Below are 20,974 nucleotides of genomic sequence, written 5' to 3' on the forward strand. Positions count from 1 at the left end.
TATATTTTTAAATGCGATATCAAAAAGAGTCTTTACATAGAGCAAAAGTATATTAATCTGGCATACGTGAACCGTATGATGTTCATGCAAAAGCTTGTGTATGTATGCATGTGTATAAGAAGTGTCTCACTACATTTTAAAAGAAGTTATTGAAGAGCTTACCCAACATTCCAGGATCTCTCAAAAAGAAGTCCTAAGGAAAGCAAGAAATGCCGACAATCATGATCGGCAGGTTAAACTGAAGGTGGGTATCTGTGCTGGCAGCATTCAAACATGGATGATCATGTTTGATGACAGGATTTTACCTGTGACATATTAACATGAGTAAGATATATCTTCAGGCCTGAAAGGGTATTTATGGGACAATGTCAAGATTATAGGCACTGGACCAAGCTAGATTTTCCCAAAATGCCTAAAACAAGGCCTGAACTACTGAAAATGGATCGAATTCTGTCCATTAGAATTATCTTGGTACCTCAGGCTCTGTGCATGCATACGTGTGTATGTGTTTGTGTGTGTGTGTGTGTGTGTGTACGCAGATATTGCTGGTGATCAAACTTAGGATCATGTGCATACTAGGCCAGTATTTTACCACTGAACTATATCCTCAGCTCTTAGATTTTTTGAGATAGCTTCTTGCTAGGTAGTGAAATTGGCCTTGAACTCACTATGTAACCCACACTGTTCTCAAACTCATGATCCTTCTGCCTCCCAAATGCTAGAATTGCAGGACTAAACCACCATATCAACTGTGCCTCTGGCCTTTATAAGTCCTGTTTAAGATCACCCCACCCCCTTGAGTTGGAGAGGCGGCCTCAGAAGCTAAAAGCATGTGCAGCACTTGCAGAGGACCCTATTTCAGTTTCTAGCATCCATGTGTGCTGGCTTACAACAACCTGTATCTCCAGCTCCAGGAGATCTGATGCCCTCTTCTGGATTCTGTGGACATCTGCACTTACACAGGCATATACAGACATACATATGCACGTAACTTAAGATAATAAAAATCCATCTTAAAAAAAAAGATCACAGCAGGACTTGGTGGCACACGCCTCTAATCCCAGCACTTGGGAGGCATAGACAGGCAGATCTCTGAGTGATCAGGCCAGCTTGGTCTACATAGGGAGTTTCAGAGTTCCAGGATAGCTGTGGCTACAGGGAGACCCTGTCTCAAACTGACAAAAAAAAAAAATCTCTCTTGAGCCTGAACACTATGAAAAGTGATTTCAGTCACATCTCTCTTAGAACTGGTAATTCATAAGGAAAAATACTACTGAGCCAAAATTGTCCCTAGAAATCCCTCAAGTTGTCTTTTAAGTAAAATATATGTTTTCTATATCATAATTCCAATTTTATCTCAGCATACATTCACTGGGTAAACTTACGGGGTTCTTGATGTCATTTTCATACATGTATGCCATGTATTTTGCTCAAATCCACCCCCACTCCTCTTTCCTCCTCACTAGTTTCCTTCTTTTTCCTAAATAGTCCACTTGTACTTTCATCTCAAATATACATATACTTAAATCTAGATTTCATATATGAGAGAAAACACAGTATTTAATTTTCTGAGTCTGGCTTATTTTGTTTAACATGATGATCTCCAGTTCCATCTATTTTCCTGGCAATAATGTAATTTTGTTCTTTGTTACTGAATAAAGCTCCACTGTGCATATATGCCACATCTTCTTCATCCGTTGCTGGGCATCTGATTCTACATCTTGGCTATTGTGAATAGTGTTCCAATAAGCATGGTTGTATAGGTATCTCTGTGGCACGGCAATGATTCCTTTGGGTATATACTTAGAAGTGTTATGGCTAGAGCATATGGTAGTTTTATTTTTAGTCTATTTACTGATCTCCATAGTTACTGACTTAATTTACTTTCCCACAAACCCTGTGTAAAGGTTCCTTCCCCTCTTCTCTCATTCTCCCATCCTCCCCAGGGTTTGTCATTGCTTTCTTTCTTGATGTTAGCCATCCTGACTAGAGTGAGACAGATCCTCATTCTAGTTTTGATTTACCTTTCTCTGAGAGTGAAATGTGTTGAACATGCTTTTCGTATACTTATTGACCATTGGTTTGCTCCATGGCTCTTATCGTCTTAAAGCTTGAGGACTTCAGAGATAGACTGCGTAACTAAAAAAGGAAAGACTCCAAACAGTTTATTGTCTATTTAAAACATTTGCTTCTAAGAATAACACCAAGGGGCTGGAGAGATGGCTCAGCAGTTAAAAACACTGACTGTTCTTGCAGAAGACCCAGATTCGAATTCCAGCACCCACATGGCAGCTAACAACTGTCCGTAACTCCAGTTCCAAGGGATCCAATAGTCTCTTCTGTCCTCCACAGGCATTGCACAACACAGGTGCACTTACCTACACACAGGCAATATACGCATACACATAAAATAAAAATAATAAAATATTTTTAAAAAGACTAACATCAAATCCAGAGAAGGAAAAATAGAGGATTTTTAAATGTCCTTCCTATCTCTGGATCCTTTCATTTGTTTGGCTTCAGTATTAAGTCCTTGTAATCTTACACCTATCTGTTGACTGGGAAGTCCTCTGAAGATGATAGGGTTATGTCCTAAAACTCAGATATTAAACAGATCTGTAACACAGCTGCATTCTGGGGCATCAGTATGCATGAATATACAAGTATGCAGAACTCCAGTTCCCTCGTTAGCCTTTGTTTCAACTACAACCCACTACCTAGTTGTTAGGTAACAAACTTTGAATATAAATTGAAAACCATGGTAAAAGGTTCATTAGCAATGGTTTCAGTAGCCATCTACTTTGCTGACTTCCTGTTTCTCCTTTGCTCCCTAGTGATTAAGCTTGCTATATAAGAAGAGGGATTAGTAATGAAAATGATTCTGAATTACATTTAGTCCCCTTGATTAGCATCTCTTTTTTTTTCTCTCACAAATATATGGCAAAACAAGAGCACTGTTCCAATGATTGTGATTTCAAATCTAAAATCTTACACTATTTGTTCATTCCTAGAACCTGAAGCAAACATTTGGTAACCAGAACTTCCTGAAAGAAAAAAAAGAAAAGAGTACCCTAGAGTATCACTCTTTCTATAATTCAACTTCATGAGTACAAACATGTAGATAGGATTAAGTCACAGAAGTTTAAATTGGTCCATTCTGTTTTTAAAAGGGGGCAGGGCCATGACTTTAATCCCAGCACTTTGCACTTGGAAGGCAGGGGAAAGCAGATCTCTGTGAGTTTGAAGCCACCCTAGTTTACATAGGGAGTTCCAGGCCAGCCAGGGGTACATAGTGTGACCCTGTCTTTTTAAACCCCCCAAATAAAAAGGGATCAGAGCTGGGGAGATGGCTCAATGAACGTCAGAGAACCTGAGTTCAAATTTCCAGAACTTCCATAAAGCTGGGAAAGGTAGCATGTAGTTGTAATGGAAGCATGCCTACAAGGATATGAGAGGTGGAGACAGGAAAATCCCCAGAAGCCTTTGGACCAAGTAGCCTAGTGTACACAGCAGCAAACAGTAAGAGAGTCTGCCTTCCACAAGGGGGAAGATGAGAACTGACAGCTAAGGTTGTCCTCTGCCCTCCACATGCATGCTTCACACACGTACCGTGGCACATGTGCACTCCCACCCACTCCCACATAAACTCCTCTCTCTCTCTCTCTCTCTCTCTCTCTCTCTCTCTCTCTCTCACAGAGATCCGCCTGCTTCTGCCTCCCGAGTGCTGGGATTAAAGGCGTGCACTACCATGCTTTTTTTTTTTAATTACTATAACTCTCTCTCTGCGCCCACCCACACACACACACCACTCCCTCTCTCTCTCTCTCTCTCTCTCTCTCTCTCTCTCTCTCTCTCTCTCTCTCTCTCTCTCTCCAAGCATCACATACACACATTAAAAAAAGAACTAGACTTCTATGTCCTTTAAAGTAGGAAATAGAGATCATCCTGTAATCTGAGAGTCTCATTCTTTTTGCCTCATCTTTCAACTAGGTATAAGCTATATTTAATATTCCTCATCAGAATATTAAATGCTTTGATGCTTCCTTATCTGTATCACATTCGTGCTCAAGATCATTCCAGTTTATGCATACTGTCAGATCCATGTTACCGTGCATATTTGTTACTTAAAATCATGTTTTCTACATTATATTTCTGTCCAATTTTTTCATATTTTATTGTCAGATTATTCTAGTTTACACCTTGTTCCAAACTGACACTTGTAAAAGAATTTGAAATAGAGATGTATTGTTCATTTTGCGATGGTGTTCATTTAAACAAATACTTCAAGGAAAACTGTTCTTTTTTTCAATTGGGGGTAATGTAATAATTAGTCTGCTTGGATGGTCATGAGAAAAGACCTCCAGCTGTGTGGCTTAAAGAGTAGACGTTTGTTCCTCACAGTTCTGGGGTCTGTAGTTCAAGACTGAGGTGGCAAGTTTGCCTCCTCTGAAAGTTTCTCTGGCTTGAAGAGAGGGCAGCTGCTTCCTGAGGTGACCTAGATAGCCTTTTCTATATGCCCATGGTCTTTGCTGTCCTTTTGTCCTCCCATAGGGACACCGGTCATACTGGGTTAGACCCTTGTGACTTGATTTAGCCTAAATGACCCTTTTTAAAAATCTGTATTTAAATACAATCATGCTGTGAGTTAGGACTTCAACATATGAATTTGGGGTGAACACAATTCAGTTCACAGCAGGTAGCAATACTGCTTGTCCAATGTTTCATAATATACTCCCCTTGGGAAAAAAAGGACATTTTTAGAATGGAAATCATAAAATTCTCATTTATATGTGATATCAAGTTGTTCAAAATAAAAATCTGTATGAGAATTGTTTATATAATGATATCATTGATAAGTCAATAGTCAAATGAACATTAGCTGCATGTTTTGAACTATCCTGGTAGAATACACAGAGATGTAGCAAAGGGACAGGGAAGCAGAGGACAGCACACCAACGTTTTCAGAATATCACTTACATTCAGTGAGAGCATTTACAGCATCTTGTTTTCAGTGCATTTGATTAGTTTGGCAGATTTAACAAATGAAAATACAGGACGCATATTTGTATTATAGTAGAAAGGTGGTTTCAATGCTTATTTATTTATTTATTTATTTGTAGTGGATGCCAGATTCATTCAATAACTGGGACATTTGGGGGAAAAAAATCCTTCCTGGGATATATCTATCCTAAAACAGTGTTCGTTATTTATTTGGAATTCAACTGTGGCGCTATTTTTATTGTTGTTTTTCCTGGCAAACCTACTTCAGATTAAAGAACGAATCTTTGCCCCTTCCCTGCTCCCCATACTCTGTTAAATAACTTTCACTAACTATAAATTTAATTTTCTGGTCTTAATTCGATGCTACTTAAAAATTAATTAATTAATTAATTAATAAAAACTCAGCTCTAAAGCACAGAAAGCAGAAGCCTCAGGCTTCTGTTTGAACATGGGGTTCAAACACTAACATCAGTTCTGCACCCAACTCTCCCCAGAGCTAAAGTATCCACTTCTTTCTATCAGCGTCTCATCATGCTGTAATGACAGTACTAGAGACATCCGGTGCGGATAATACGGTGAGGAAGGTCTAATCCTCCTCCGTCTCTGAGCCCTGCGCTGTTTACTCACCTGTGAAACCGGGGAATTGAATTCAGGGTGTTTTTCACAGTGGTCCTAACAATTCCATTCCATGTGCCTTTGAAATGAGGTTTCCACTAATTCTTTCATTTGCTTGATGAAACCTAAATTGTTCCCATTTTAGATTAATCCCTTTTCTCTTAAAGTACGCAGTGTTTCGATTGTTAAATAAGTACTAGAGTATTCAGTAACTTCGCCTTTAAAAGATGTTTGTTTTCCCTACATTCGTCAAGGGTCAAAAAAAAGATTCGTTTATCCTCCACCCCCTACCCCCGAGCCTTCCATATTCCCCTAACTCAGACTTTGCGCACGTTGCGAGCTCAGATACTGTGCACATGAAAATGCTGATGATGTTGAAACAATCCCATCGCGCCGCGTTCTCAGAACTGAAAATAATTGTGCTATGAGCCAAAGCGTCTGGGGCGGCTCCTTGTTCTCTACCGCCATCTAGTGGCACCAGAGTCGCCCTCATCTGGGCAAAGTGGCGATCCAGAGCAGAGCTGTTAAGATTTTAGATTGTCGTAAGTCAAATGGATGAATTGTTTTACACTTGTCATTACAGTAAAATGGGATTTACTGAGTGTTTGAACAGATAAAAATGTAATAAGTGTTAATAAAATTTAAGTATAGCACAATGGCAGACTAGTACGTAAGCAGTAAAAATTCATGTAATTTAATCTCTTTAATATGTTCAAATGTAAACTTAAATACTGAAGAAAAAATATAATGTAGCCTAAGTGTAAAAAAAAAGAAAATGTATTCTTTTATGTTCTTGTTGAAAGTAATTTTAATATTTTATTATTTTTATTTTATGTGTATGAGTGTATTGCCTAAATATAAGCACGCTTGTGTCATGATATGCCTGCCGATATCAGAAGAAGGCATTGGAGTCCCTGGAACTGGAGCTATCGAAGGTTGTTAGCCACCATATGGGTCTGGGAACTGAATCCAGGTCCTCTGCAAGAGCAGCCATCTTTCCAACCCATAAAAAATATTTTTGATAAATGTAATCATAGCTAATGAAAGGACAGTCAAGAAAATAGTACTCTCCTGAAGGGATTGTTACAGGATGGCTTCATTCTGTGTTTACCCATTTGTCTTCAATTAAGTCACGGTGTTATTCTCATTATTATTTGTAAGTGAAATGCAATGTTTAATGTTGAATATTTAGCTAGCTTTTAGTATTTCATAATCTCGAACTTTCATCAAATGATCTAATAAATGTATTTATTGTATGAATCTAACATAAAAATAAACTTCTCTAATGAATGAAATAAAATCTTCCTGAGGTGTGACTTTTTCCTATTAAAGCTGGTTTTCCATGAATAACAATTACAGGAAAAATATTTCTGACATCTTAACATTATTCCAGCTTTTTATTTTACATTTAACATGCCAATACTTCTATCAAGTATTTAGATATTTTTTAAAAGAGATATTTAAATGGGATTGTGAGCCAGCTGAGAAATATTGAATTTGTTTTTTCAGGGTGGGAAAATCCCTATACGGTGGACAGCCCCAGAAGCTATTGCCTACAGAAAATTCTCCTCAGCAAGTGATGCGTGGAGCTATGGCATTGTCATGTGGGAGGTCATGTCCTATGGAGAGAGACCATATTGGGAAATGTCCAACCAAGATGTAAGTACACAGTTCTACCATCAGGGAACGTAGGGAAAATCTTCCTTCTGTCTTCTCTGAAAATAACCCTTATCTTCCTGACTGTTGCTCGGGGCTGAAGGGGACAGGGGCTAGCCTTGAGAATCTGAGGACCTTTGTCCTGTGCTCTGATTTGGGTGAGCAGCCTTTATTCCATGAGTACTTGTCATGCATCTTACATCCTAGATACCCTGATTGTTCTACTGCAGCAAGACTGTACTTACCTACAATAATACAAAACAGGAATGTTGACTTTTCATTTCTCTCACAGGGCACTTCAATGCACCGCTGTAAAACCCACATCAATGTAGGCCAGATGCTACTTGGAAGAAGAGTAAATCCTTTCAGGCTATGTACTATCAATATATATCATCTTGAAAGGTCATTTTGAGATACATAATCTTTTCCACAACCTTTTTTGGTTCTATTTTATCTATAGCAATTACATTTGTTGTTGATAACATCACATATCAGGATAATTCATACACTTAGCCTCTATGATCTGTCCACAGTCATAGAGACAGTAATGTGAAGTTACAGATAAACCAATGATGCAAGTGCAGACAATGTATTCTCACTCCCTACTACCTCATTGCAGGATTCAGGCTTTGCCTACTCAACTTGTCTTCTTCAAAGCAGCTGGTGGTTTCTAAACCTATGGTGAGAGGAAAAAATCACTAATATGATTCTGAATGTTCACTGATGCAAAGAAGAATTTGTAACTAACTACAAAGCATACCTAAACATACAGAGCATAAGTACTGCCACATCGCATTCTTTTTTCCAGTTAGGACTTGAGAAAACCCCACAAACCTCCATACCTCACACTTTAGCACTACATATTTCAGATTGTTCAAGTTTTTCAAGAACTTAATCACAGAGATAGTTTGGTGGTTTCTGATGCCAGACACAGGCATGATTTGACTTAGCAGGCCACAGTTGATGCTTCTGCCTGCCATAGAGTTGCTTTTGCAGCTGAGTGCTGTTGAGTACCTATTGACTGTGCAGAATGGCCAAGACCAGAAACCTACACAGCAGCAAGGATGAGGTCAAACATGTTGCTCAGACCACTCTCCAAAACACAACATCAAACACAAAGCCAGTGTAGCTGGGTCCTCCAGAACATCTCACCTTATACACAAAGTGTGCCACAATCAGCATCCTCTATGCCATCCCCAACACTGGGGGGTTTTAGAGCCAGGTTATTTGCCTATAATCTCCTATTCTTCAGGAGTTTTATCTAAAGGATCTCACTGCTCTTCTTTGTTGCTGGGACTTTTGGATTTTTTTCTCTTTGGGGGGGCCAGGGAGGTTGTTCAATGTGTAAAGGCCTACCTAGCACTTCCTGATGCTTAGTTCCAGAAGTGGAAATTTGACCCTTCACTCCTAAAAGGAGCTTTCAATTTGATTCCTGGTTTTGTTTCATTTCCATTGCTTGTTTGTGCTTTTTTAAAATTATTTATTTAATAAAAACATGATTAGAAGAAACATTTCATTACAGCTTTAACATATTCAATAACAATTTCCAGAGCAAAGATGCATCTCTTTCAAAAGTGGCTATAAATTTTTAGTTTCACAGTTAAATTAATACAGTTATACAATACTGAACTCAGTATAAACCCTGTAAGACATAAAATTGAATGAGGTTTTAATCTTTTCAAAAAGATCTCCATTTCATTTTAGAATATACTGTTTCATACAGAAAAACTCATTTTTAATGCTACTAACATGTAGATATTTGCACATGCATCTCTAATATCTATGCATCTGATTATTACTAGTCACACCTGAATATGGATATAAAGTCATCAGGTAGATTGCAGTGGTAATGTTTTTCACTTCTACTAATTAACATGAATCAAATTTTTATGCTTCTTCCTCAAATATAACTCATACTTTTGTTGATTTTTGTGTGAGTATATCATACAAAACATCCCAAACAATCTTATTCATCTATATACCCACTTCCCAAATGGCACCCTCCCATATCCTCCCCCCACCTCCACTGGAGCTGACATACTCTGTCATCCCTGTTACTGTCCACTGTGTTGTTGGCACCCCCAGCCATTCCTCAATGCTTGTCCATCTGCTGAATCTAGTCAGTCTATCTAGAGATCCTTGTTTTAGGAAGATCAGCTGTTCCTCATCTAGAAGCAATCAGTTGTCAATATTCCTTTAGATAAAATTGGGGTCTGCTGTTCATTTTCCCAGTTCTATGCTGGGTTACTGTTTGGGAGTCTCTCTGGCTAACAACTCAAAGGAAGATATCTCCTGTCTGTCATTGTTTCATTATGTAGCCTTTAGCTATACACATGGACTCTTAAAAATTTATCTTTAATCTTTAGTTATACTTTCCTTTTGGCTGTTTAAGACCATACAGTTGACCCAGAGAAACCAATTTATTTTTACTCTTAAGGCCGTTTGAAGATCTGTTCTTCAGGGGTCACATGGGCTTGGGAGGAGCTCCTGGATCCTTTCTTTTACCAGTTCCATCTATGTGAAGATAAGTCAAAGGTCCTACTTGACCATAGCTGGCTTTGCTTGGAAGCATGGAGAAAATGTTTCCTCTGTGTTGACCCTTCTCTTTGTAGACTGGACACTGGTTCAAGTCCATTTGGTGGGGTCTCCATGGCCTCCTTAATCAAGAGGACAGGTGACTCACTACAATTACAGGACATTTTGAGAGATGCTCATAGTCCCCTGGAACTTAGACGACCTAGGAGGGCAAGGAGCAAAAGCAGTCTATTATGTCCTTTTTACCAAATTAGTATCAGCCTCAAAGTATGGCTGTTAAACATCCAGGAAGGTTAATTCCACCAGTCTGGTACCTTTAATTACCATGTGCCATGTAGCTAAATCTTGGGCAAAGACCAAACATTCTCAGATAAACCTTGCCTAGATATATATTACATTTCTTGAACTAGTTGTATATATAATTTGTCAGTAGGTTTAAAGGTCAGTTAGCTAATGGAAGTTACAAATTCAGTCACTGTAATTCCTGTTTTACTCTAACTAAATTGAATATTTTGCTGGCATACATGTTATATTTTGACTAAAACAGGCCACCCAAGCAGCCCTCAGGATCAGGTCCTCTTTCAGAAGAGCTGTGGTCTTCATTGCACAGCAGAAGCCACATGTCATGGACCCCATAACAATACTCCTCCTAATCTTAACCAGTTCCTTCACAGGCATGAAAATTTTTAAATTTCCTAATTTAGGGCTTGCTAAACCTAAAAAAAGTTGATCAGCCTCCACATGTGTGTATTTATTTTTGCATTATGCACAAGTAGAGTTATACTAATATATTCATTTAAAGGATATTTGGAGTGAACCTGGGATAGAGAATAAATGTTACACCTGGAAGGGACCACACAGAGCACCTTGTCCAGGTCTTAGCTGTGTTTGTCATAAAACTGAGAAATAGAGAATTGATACAATTGCCCTAGAATCACATGGAAATGCATTGTCAGTGTGTTTAGATTGTAGCCATAGTAAACTTCTAGAACAAGTCATGGACCAGGAGAACAGCGAATAACCATGACTTTCTGTTACTTTGTTTATAGCTCCCCTCTGTGGCTAGTAGTCCCCTGCCCCTCTGAAGCTTACATTTTAATGCTTAAGAGAGAGGCTATAAACAAAATAAATAATCATATGTGTCACAAAATAACATGTGACATGACACTATTAAGTCACATGACATGGGGGAAAATGGAGAGGAAGATAAAAAATTCTGTACTTAGAAATAAATTATCTTACAAAGCAGTTTCATAAAAGCCTTACATTTATGGTCACGACAGTTATAGTTAGTGCCTAGAGAGGTGGCTCAATAGTTAAGAGCACTGGCTGCTCTTGCAGAGGACCCAGGTTTTGTTCCCAGCACCCACATGGTGGCTAACAATCATCCATAACTCCAGTTCCAGGGGATCTGATGCCCTCTTCTAGCCTCCACAGGTATAGTATGACCTGGGTGCACTTACATACATGCAGGCAAAACAGTCATACACATAAAATAAATCAAAGAAGTAAGTTTTTTAAAGTTATGATTAGTCCTTATTAGACATTCAAAGGGAGTTGTTCCAATAAAAGGGTGATAAATAAATGGAAAGGGCTGTTTTCTGAGTTTCCTGCCCCCTAGATTCTCTTACCTTCTAGGATGCATTGCAGTCACCAAGTCACCAAGCACACCTATGATGATGTAGGTTATGGTTCAATCATGCAAGTCACTCAGATTTTCCAAAGTGCTCCAGTCTCATGACCAATTAAAATGCTAAGGGAATGAGATTGAATATTTTTAATGTGACTTTTAAAAGTGAAATACTGTGAATTTATACCCTCTGAAAAAATAGTTGTGACACTTTTGTCCACAAAAGAATGACTCATGTTATGTTTCCTTCTGAAGTTTAGAACCAACCTGGTCTCTACAGAGGCACCAAAAAAGTAGACAGGACTTCCACGGAGCAGATCAGGTACAAGTGAGCGCACCAAACCACAAGACAGATTGCTCAGGAGGAACGCTTCTGTAGGCAATGGCCCAAATGTGCCATTTTCAACAAAGACTACCATCTAGTGTTCTTAATTGTTACTAGAGTGTTCGATCCTCTCTGTCAGCCTCTCTCTCTCTCTCTCTCTCTCTCTCTCTCTGCCTGGATCTTATCCAACAGTTCACCTAGTCGTTTTGGCCATAGATCTTCATAATCAGTATCCAAGAGAGTGATTTTGTCTACTAAACCTCATTTGGCCACATAGGCTTTATTTGGAAGAGGAGAAGATACTGCAGCCAGGAATTGCCTCCTAACAGCCCATTCTCGTTTGTTTACAGCACCAGGCTCAACTTTTCTTCCACGCAGAGTTTCAGTTTTTTCAGGCCCAGGTAGAGTCTCAGTCACTGTGTTTTTGCTGTCTTGTATGGGTTATCCAAAAAACATTCAACCAGAATCTGAGAACAGGAAGGAAAAGTGGGAGCTAGTAGTTACAGAGCCAAACCTTGGGGCCTTCAGCTCAACATATTACTAGATGAAAGCAGTAAGAGCCAAAATCTTGTATGTATCTCATGAATACCTTCACCGCTACAGGAGAGAGAGCTGGGATTCTGTTGAGCTAAACATATTGGAAGTCAGCATATCTGTGACAGATCCTATAACCAGAATTTCTGTTTGGAAGCAGAAATAGCTTGATCAAAAATTTCCCAGTTACTGTGTCCAAATACAAGATATTACCTATTTATCCTGCATTCCCCATTCATTTAGTCAAGGTATAATTTTATACTTGACTCCAAACAAGATGCATTTTACATAAGGCAGGTAATGAGACAGAGAAAAAAATTCAAACTATGTTCTGTTTCAATATTTTACATACTTTTACTGTGTTTGGGTGAGTTTAGCAAAGCTGTGGGCACAGATCAAATGGAATGTTACAATGTTTTATGGTTTTTAAATGAGTTTAGGAAATTTCAGGTCGTTTTTATGAAATAGTTTCTCCATTCTGCACACTGTGGTATATTTTATTACAATGAACAATTCTGAGTTTGCAGAATCTGCTTTAGTGAATAATATAATGAGTTTCCCAAAGGTCAATGGAATTGTACATTAGGGAAGGGAAATGAGAAAAAAAAGCAGAATGTGCAGAACTAGTCCATAAAAAAAAAACTAACAAAAAAAATAACAGCAGGTGCCATCTGCTTAGCCACTCAGCAACTCTGATTAAGCGGTGCCAGTCATTGGACCAGCTGTGCATGTGGGGCAGAGATGAGAAATTGGGAAACTCAGTCTTCTACCATGTTAAGTGAAATAAACTGGGCACAGAAAGACAAATACTGAACTCCCCCCTCACCCAAGGAATCTAAAAAGGTTAGTTGCACAGCAGTAAATCATAGCACAGTAGTGACTGGACTCTAGGAAGGAGAGCTAAAAGGTGCATGCAGGGAGGTCAGACAGCAGGTACCAGCTACCAAAACACAGCTTGGTGGAAGGAATAAGGCTGTGTTCTATACAGCACAATGGAGTAACTGTGGTATACCACAAATTATTATATATTTTATAAAGGAATAAAAGAGAGAAATGTTGGGAGCTGGAGAGGCAGCTCAGTGGTTAAGAGTACTGGGTGCTCTTGCAGAGAACCCAGGTTCAATTCCCAGCACCCACATGGCAGCTAACAGCCATTGGTAACTCCAACCAACACCCTCTTCTGACCTTCATTGGCATTGCACACATGGGTGCACTTACATACATGCAGGCAATACATTCATACACATAAAATAAAGATAACAAATAAAATATATTTTAAAAGAAGAGAAACAAGCCAGGCATGGTAGCACACGCCTGTAGTCCCAGCACTTGGGAGGCAGAGGCAGGCAGATCTCTGTGAGTTCAAGACCAGCCTGGTCTATATAGTGACTTCCAGGATACCTGGGCTACAGGGAGATCCTGCTTCAAAAAGACAAAAGAAAAAAGAAGAGAAACCTAAGCTTTCCAGGGAAAAGAAATGACAGGTGGAAATGATGATTAATCTGATTGATCATGACCACTGTACACCTGTATGAAATTTTCTCACTGTATTCCATACACATATACAATTAAAAAAAGAATTAAGGAGACATAGTCCTCACTCAATGTCCTAGTTTTTTTCTTCACTGCTATGGCAAAACACTCTGACCACTACCAACTTCTGGAGGAAAGGGTTTATTTATATTACATCTCCTGGGTCACAGTTCATCAGGGAGCCCAAGGTCGGATCTCAGGGCAGAAGCTGGAGCTCAGGCCATGGAGGAGCACTGCTTACTGACTTACTCCCCTGGCCCCTGCTCAGCCAGTCCAATGAAGGAAATTACCCAGCTGAGGCTCCCTCAACCCAGGTATGTCAAGCTGACTCTAAAGCTATCCAGCACAATTGACCCCTTATCAACTTGACACACAAACACATCACTATTAAACCATAACCTTTCCAATTCTTGTCCCCAAGATATGATGTTAACATTAATATCACAACATAAGACAGTACAACCTCAAAAACCCCACAGTCCTTAAAAAATCCAAACACTCAAAAGTCCATAATCTCTTTTAAAATTCTCTTAACTATGGGTGGGCTTCTGTAAAATCCAAAACAAGCACTGTCTTATTTCAAAGGGAAGAATTGGGAACACCTAAACAAAACCAAAGTCCAGCAAAGTAGCTCAAGGCTGGACATTTGGGATTCACTCACAATCTTCTGGGCTCCATAGGGTTCTGGCAGCTCCATTTCTGACTCTGCCATCCACAGTACACACAGCTCATCTTGCAGACCCAGGCCAGCTCCATTCCACACCTACTGCTGTCCTTGGTGGTTGTCCCACGGCCCCAGCTTCTCCAAAAAAGCTGGGGTCTCCACTGAAACTGAGTCTACACCTTCACCAATGGCCTCTTCTTGCCTCTTGGGGTGCAAAGCCCCAGATTCTCTCCATGACCCCTTCAGGCTTGGGGTCTTCACTTCAACTGAAGCCGCACTTTCACCTATGGCCTTTCCTGGCCTCTCAGAGTGCCAAGCCTCAGCTGCTCTCTGTGACCCCTTCATGCTTTCAACACCAGAACCATGCAGGAGACTCTTACACATTACCAAGTCCTGCTTCCAGCTAGAGATGGAGGTTCTGGTCCTCTCTGTGTGCTGACCCTGAGGAAATACCTCTCAGAAGACTTCACCACAATGATGCTGGTCTCTTGTTACTTACACCTGATTTTTCAGCCCCAGATAACGAGCATCAATTGTCCCAGTAAAGCAAAGGCTTTACTTCAGGTTCTGGTCTCTTCTTATTCACAGCTGATTCTTCAGCCCCAGCCGACCAGAACCCACAGATTCTCAATTCAGAATACCACACAAACAGCCCTGAGAGTTTCTGCTTCCCTTTGAAGCTTCACAAGCCAGGCCTCCATTGTTCACAACTCTTTCAGCATAAGTATGCCAAGCTCCACAGCAACAAACTCTAAGCACTCAATGGCTTTTCCAGCCCAAAGTTCGGAACGTTTCCACAATTCTCCTGAAAATACCAAGGTCAGGTCTGTCACAGCAATACCCCACTCCTGGTATAATTTCTGTCCTAGTTTGTTTCTTCATTGCTGTAAAAAAAACACTCTGAACACTACCAACTTGGGGAGGAAAGGGTTTATTTATCTTACATCTCCTGGGTCACAGTTCACCAGGGAGCCCAAAGTAGGAACTCAGGGCAGGAACCTGTGCTGGAGCACAGGCGATGGAGGAACACTGCTTACTGGCTTGCTCCCCTGGCCCCTGCTCAGCCAGCTTTCTTATGCAACACAGGCCCACCTGCCCAAGGATGGCACCACCTACAGTGGGCTGGGCCCTCCCACATCACTCAACAATCAAGAAGGTGCTTCATGGACATGGCCACAGGCCAGTCCAATGAAGGCAATTCCCCAGTTGAGGCTCCCTCAACCCAGGTGTGTCAAGTTGGCACTAAAGCTATCCAGCACACTCCAGGAATCCATTATTTAGGCGAGGAGATGAAGTTCTGGCATTTGTGTCCTGTGCCTATATCTAATTAGAATAATATTCATCAAAAGCAGATGCTGTGCTTTCTGTTTTTTTGTTTGTTTGTTTGTTTGTTTTTATAAAACAACCCTACAACATAGTTACTTAAAATAGGTATGCCAAGAAAGCATGCAAACTCTGTTATTCAGTGTTATTTTGATTGTAATTGAAAGTAACCCAACCCAATGCAATTTGACCAAAAGTAAAAAAGAAAGGGGGGGGGGGGGAAAAGAATTTTGGGCCTCTTTTACAATCATTGGGTTCTAAAATTTATATGTTAAGCCCAGTTTTAAAGAAGACCCTGGCTAGCTCTACAGATCTCTGTTCAACCCTGACCTATACCCCTGGGATTTTGGGCCTCTTTTACAATCATTGGGTTCTAAAATTTATATGTTAAGCCCAGTTTTAAAGAAGACCCTGGCTAGCTCTACAGATCTCTGTTCAACCCTGACCTATACCCACATTGGAGAAGTGGGTACACAATTGGCCAGGCTAGGTCTACATGGCAGCATTCTCCATTACAGGGTGGATGGAGCACTGTGATTTCACATTTTCCCATAAATACATCAAATAAGACAAGAATTCCAAATGGAAGGCAGCTGTGATGCCAGAAGATGTATTGGGTTGTTTTTGTTTGTTTGTTTTTATTAATCCTTTTTGAGTTTGTCATTTTCAAGAGCAACTTTATTTATTGTATTAGCACTATCGTGTGACACAAATATATTAATATGATGTGCTGTATTCTAATGAGGCATCAGAGTAAACTGGAAAAAACTAGTAAGCCTGATGTAGCAACATTTTGGCTTGGGATCTGTCCTGTGCATTGGAGGATTCATAATATCAGCCCCAGCCTCTACAGACTACTTTCCAGTACCATTCTCCAAGTTGACATGATCAAAAATATTCCTAGATATTGCATTGACAGAGATGGGGAACAAACCACTCCTAGTTAAGAGCTACTGGCATATAGCTAGAAAGGTCTAGATTCAAATCCTAGGCTGACAACTGACCAACCAGATCATCGTGGACAAGTTTCTGCAGAATTTGAGGCAATTAGAAATAATGTTTATATAAAATGTGGCATATAGACGTTGTTTAATTAATCAATGGTAATAAGAGCCTGAATTTTATTAGCTTATTTTAAAACAACTAGTTTAGATGATTAGCTGATTTAATCCAAGATAATTATCTGGGTAGATACTATCATTATTCCCATTTCTCCATATGAAAACTGAAGCTTAGAAAGTATCAGTGACCTGCCCAAGTTGCTGGGGAGAGGAGAAATTGCTGTTCAAGTTCCTGCTTACTCCAACATGCTTGCTCTTTACCACTAAGCTGTAAAACAGAAGTCCAAGATTCAAAGGAGTCTGCATACCACAACAGTTCTACCTAATGAGACAAAGCATCGTTAAATATGTATGCCACTCCATCACACAGAAGGCTTTGCATTGCTTCCTGCTTGTCAGAGAATGTGAATTGATCTACCACTTTTTAGAAATATGAATCCTCTATGCAGGTTTTTGTGCCTTGACGTTAAAATTTTATAAAATGCACCATCTTGTTCTTACATTTCTTACAAATATCCAATCAAATTTTAATGACTGACACACTTAACCCATTACCAGAAACAATTCACAGACACAGTGAAGGTCCAGGATGTCTTGCTGCTTTTTAACATATGAAGTTTCTCTTTATTTTTCTGTAAGGTATTTCTGGATAACGTTGTATGTTATTTTCATCAAGTTCAAAATAACTGGAATTTACTAATTAATGGTAGTACATCGTAGTGCTGGAGCTACATAAGCCCCCAAAATGACACCAAGGGCACTTGCATTCTTTCCTCAACACTTAGACCACACAATGAGTTTAGCAGAAAAACAATGACAGCAAAACATGAACAGCAGGGAGCACAAAGTATCAACTCCCTGTAGGCCAGTAGGGTTCAGGGGGTTTGTTGTTTTGTTTTGTTTTGATTTGTTTTGTTTCCCTGGCATAATGATTTTTTTAATGCCTAGATGCAGTTTGAAACCCAAATGCCTCTTGGGTATGTTATCATTTAGGCATATGCCACTAAGCTTGTTCAGTTTCCCAAGAACATGTCATAGAACATCTCATCTGAGGCTTACTAGGAAGCACAATGCTGCCTTAGTGCATTTTGTTTTTTTCCCTCCTCACTTTTTAAAAAAGCTTTTGTATAATAATGAGTTTTCCTGTAGGTCACTGTCTGAAGCTCACTTGAAAGCATGGAGGGAAATGGAGAGTATTTTTATTTTTGTAAGTGGTATGGTTGAAAACAACATTTTAACCTGGATGAAGTAATTCCTTTTTATCAAAATTTAAGAAGGAAGAGAATATCTGTTTCCTGTATTTCTTGTTTGTCCTCATAATTCTATAACCTCTCTCAATTATGGTCAACACCTCAGCCAAGACTGGTGGTTGTGAGAATTCCACTTACCTAGAAATGCAGTGTGATTTTATGACTCAGAGAGTCCAGTCATTTTCAATTTTTGCCTCTGATTAGATTTTCCAAACTCGACTGTATCATGTAACAGTCCTTGTGTAATGATCTGTGTAAGATACAGTAAATTGCTAAAAACCCATTCCTATTATTTCAACCTTCATTTTACAGAGGGAATTTTTGCCTTGATTTGCATATGTATTCTACTGAAGTAATTTTCAAAATGGCCTTCCTTCCTCATCTCAGCTTTTCAGTAATGCATACTATTGGTGCATAGGCAGTTGATTCACTGGCAGCATTTTAAGTAAATAAATACTAATTGCACCTGCATGATGAGTGTCTCAGAAGAGCAATAGGAAATCTGAAAAAATGCAGTGAATCACCATTTAAATAATTCAGTTAGTAAAATTCAAAGTAGAAGAAAGCAGTAATTCAGCTATGCTACTACTACAATATAATTTTCAAAGGGAAAGTTTTTAACTACATGATCATAAAACTAGATAATGAATAATATCAACAGTATTTTTATAAAAAATCAAATGTACCTTCAATCTCTATTCAGAAGAAATATGTGCTTTGATGGCTCTTCTGGTTTTTATTTTTGTTCTCTGTGGATCATTTACATGAGCACATTTTAAAGTTTCTTTTTCATTTGTACTCAACTATTTTTCCATGGATTTTTTGTAGTAAATTTTTATTAATTTTTCTTATTTGTAATTGAATTTTTGCAATTTTCATACAATATAGTTTGATAGAATTTAGATCCCCTCCCCTATCTGCACCTACCCCGACAAGCCCCTCACCCAATTTAATGTACTCTCATATATATATGAGAGAGAGAAAGAGAGTCTGATTTATGACTCCATATGTCCTTCAGTGTGGGTCCATCCAACCCACCAAGAGTCCCATCCCTTAAGACACTGTCTGTCCCCCTCCTAGCAGTCATCAAGAGTCAAATGTTCCTTGGGTGTGGTTGGGATTTCTTATCCACTTCCCCACAGCTATGCTTGGAATTTTTCTGGTTTGAACTTGCATAAGACTTGTGCATGATCCGGGCATGGTAGCGCAGGTCTTTAATCCCAGCACTCGGGAGGCAGAGACAGGCAGATCTCTGTGAGTTCCAGACCAGCCTGATCTACAGAGTGAGTTCCAGGCCATCAGGGGCTACAAGGAGACCCTGTCTCAAAAGAAACACACACACACACAAAAAAAAAAAAAAAAAAAAAAAAAAAAAAAAGAAAGAAAGACTTGTGCATGTTGTTACCATTGCTGTGAATTCATATGAGTAAATGACCAGCTGTATGGAAGACTCTGTTTCCTTGTGGTCATCCCCCCCCCCCCCCCTCTTCTGTAGTGATTCCTGAGCCTTGGAAGGCAGAGGTTTGAAACAGGTGTCCTATTCAAGGGTAAGTGCTCTGTGGCCTCTTGTTCTCTACACATTGGCCAATTGTGGGTTTTTGTGTTTAACACCATCTGTTGCATAAGGAAACTTCTCTGGTGAGAGTTAAGAGATTAATTTGTTCGATGCAACCTTTTCCATGGATTTTAAACAGTTTTAGTGGGCCAAGGAATTGTAATATTAAAAGTTGCACATCTTTCTGAAACATCTTGTCCCCCCCACAAAAGTCATTAGCAAAATGTCCTTCAGATTTGAGAACATTGGCCTCTTTAAGGAAAACTGTTTCAAATAAGTTAATCTGGGGCTGTCTGTATATTTCCAAAAGCATAAGTTGTAGTAGGGAATCTGGAAAAGTAAAAAAAAAAAAAAATGCCATAGCACTCAAAATCTTTCTATTTTTGGTTTGTAAGGTATATACTCTGATCCTATTTGGACTTTTGTCTCTCTATGGAGACCCATTTGAGTACTGGAGCTTTGTAGCAAACTTCCTTCAGGTTCAAAGACCAGAGATACGGTTTTCTAACATGAAAGGTCTGATTGCAGGCAGAACCCGGTCCTTATTTCTTTAGCAGTAATAGGGCCTTGCTTGTGAGTGACCATCGGATCATTAATGCAATTCAGGGTGCTCCTATTCTATTACTCTCCCCACCCACTAACTGAGAGCCTTTTCCATGTATCTTTCTTTCCTTCCTTCCTTCCTTTCTTTCTTCCTTCTTTCTTTCTTTCTTTTTCTCTCTCTTCCTTTTTCCATGTAGACACAGCAAAGTACGTTTTCCATATTACTACATTGTAACTGTAAATATCCAAACTTACATGTATAATCATCACAAAGAAAAAAATGCACAATGGGACCCTTTACCTTAGAATCCTCTTTTATCTGAAATTATAGTTTTTCCACAGGAACATGCACATGTGTGAGGGTCAGAAGAAGACTTATGGAAGTTGGTCCTCTACTTCCACCATGTGGGTCCCAGAGGTCAAAATCCGGTCTTCAGGCTTGGCACCAAGGGCCTTTCCTCAATGAGTCATTTCATGCTGGCCCTCTTCTTTTCATATTCCATTTAGTAGCATATATTTCAACCATTGCAAAATTTTTGAGACAACTTGTTTTAAAAAGAAAGGAAAAGAAGGACATGATCAAAATACATTGAATACATCTATGAAATTCTCAAAGAATAAATAAAATAGTATATATAAAAATAAGAAGATAAAGTATAAATAACAATTCAATATGCTCTTAGAAGGAGATAATTAGCAGTCTGATTAAAAAAATGTGGTATCCTGCATAGTCCAAGCAGTCTGTTCAT

At 39.2% G+C, this 20,974-nt stretch overlaps 1 protein-coding gene across 1 annotated transcript in view; it reads left to right on the top strand.

The window, feature by feature from the left end:
- The window catches only part of Epha6 (EPH receptor A6), a 1,087,127-nt gene that overhangs the window by 1,034,024 nt on the left and 32,129 nt on the right, over window positions 1–20,974 (top strand). Inside the window, exon 15 of the mRNA XM_008841732.1 lies at window positions 7,126–7,275. Coding sequence (XP_008839954.1) covers window positions 7,126–7,275 — 150 coding nt within the window. The remainder of the gene's footprint in view (window positions 1–7,125; window positions 7,276–20,974) is intronic.

This window comes from Nannospalax galili, unplaced genomic scaffold, assembly GCF_000622305.1.
Source record: "Nannospalax galili isolate Female #2095 unplaced genomic scaffold, S.galili_v1.0 scaffold821, whole genome shotgun sequence".
Classification (NCBI taxonomy): Eukaryota; Metazoa; Chordata; class Mammalia; order Rodentia; family Spalacidae; genus Nannospalax; species Nannospalax galili.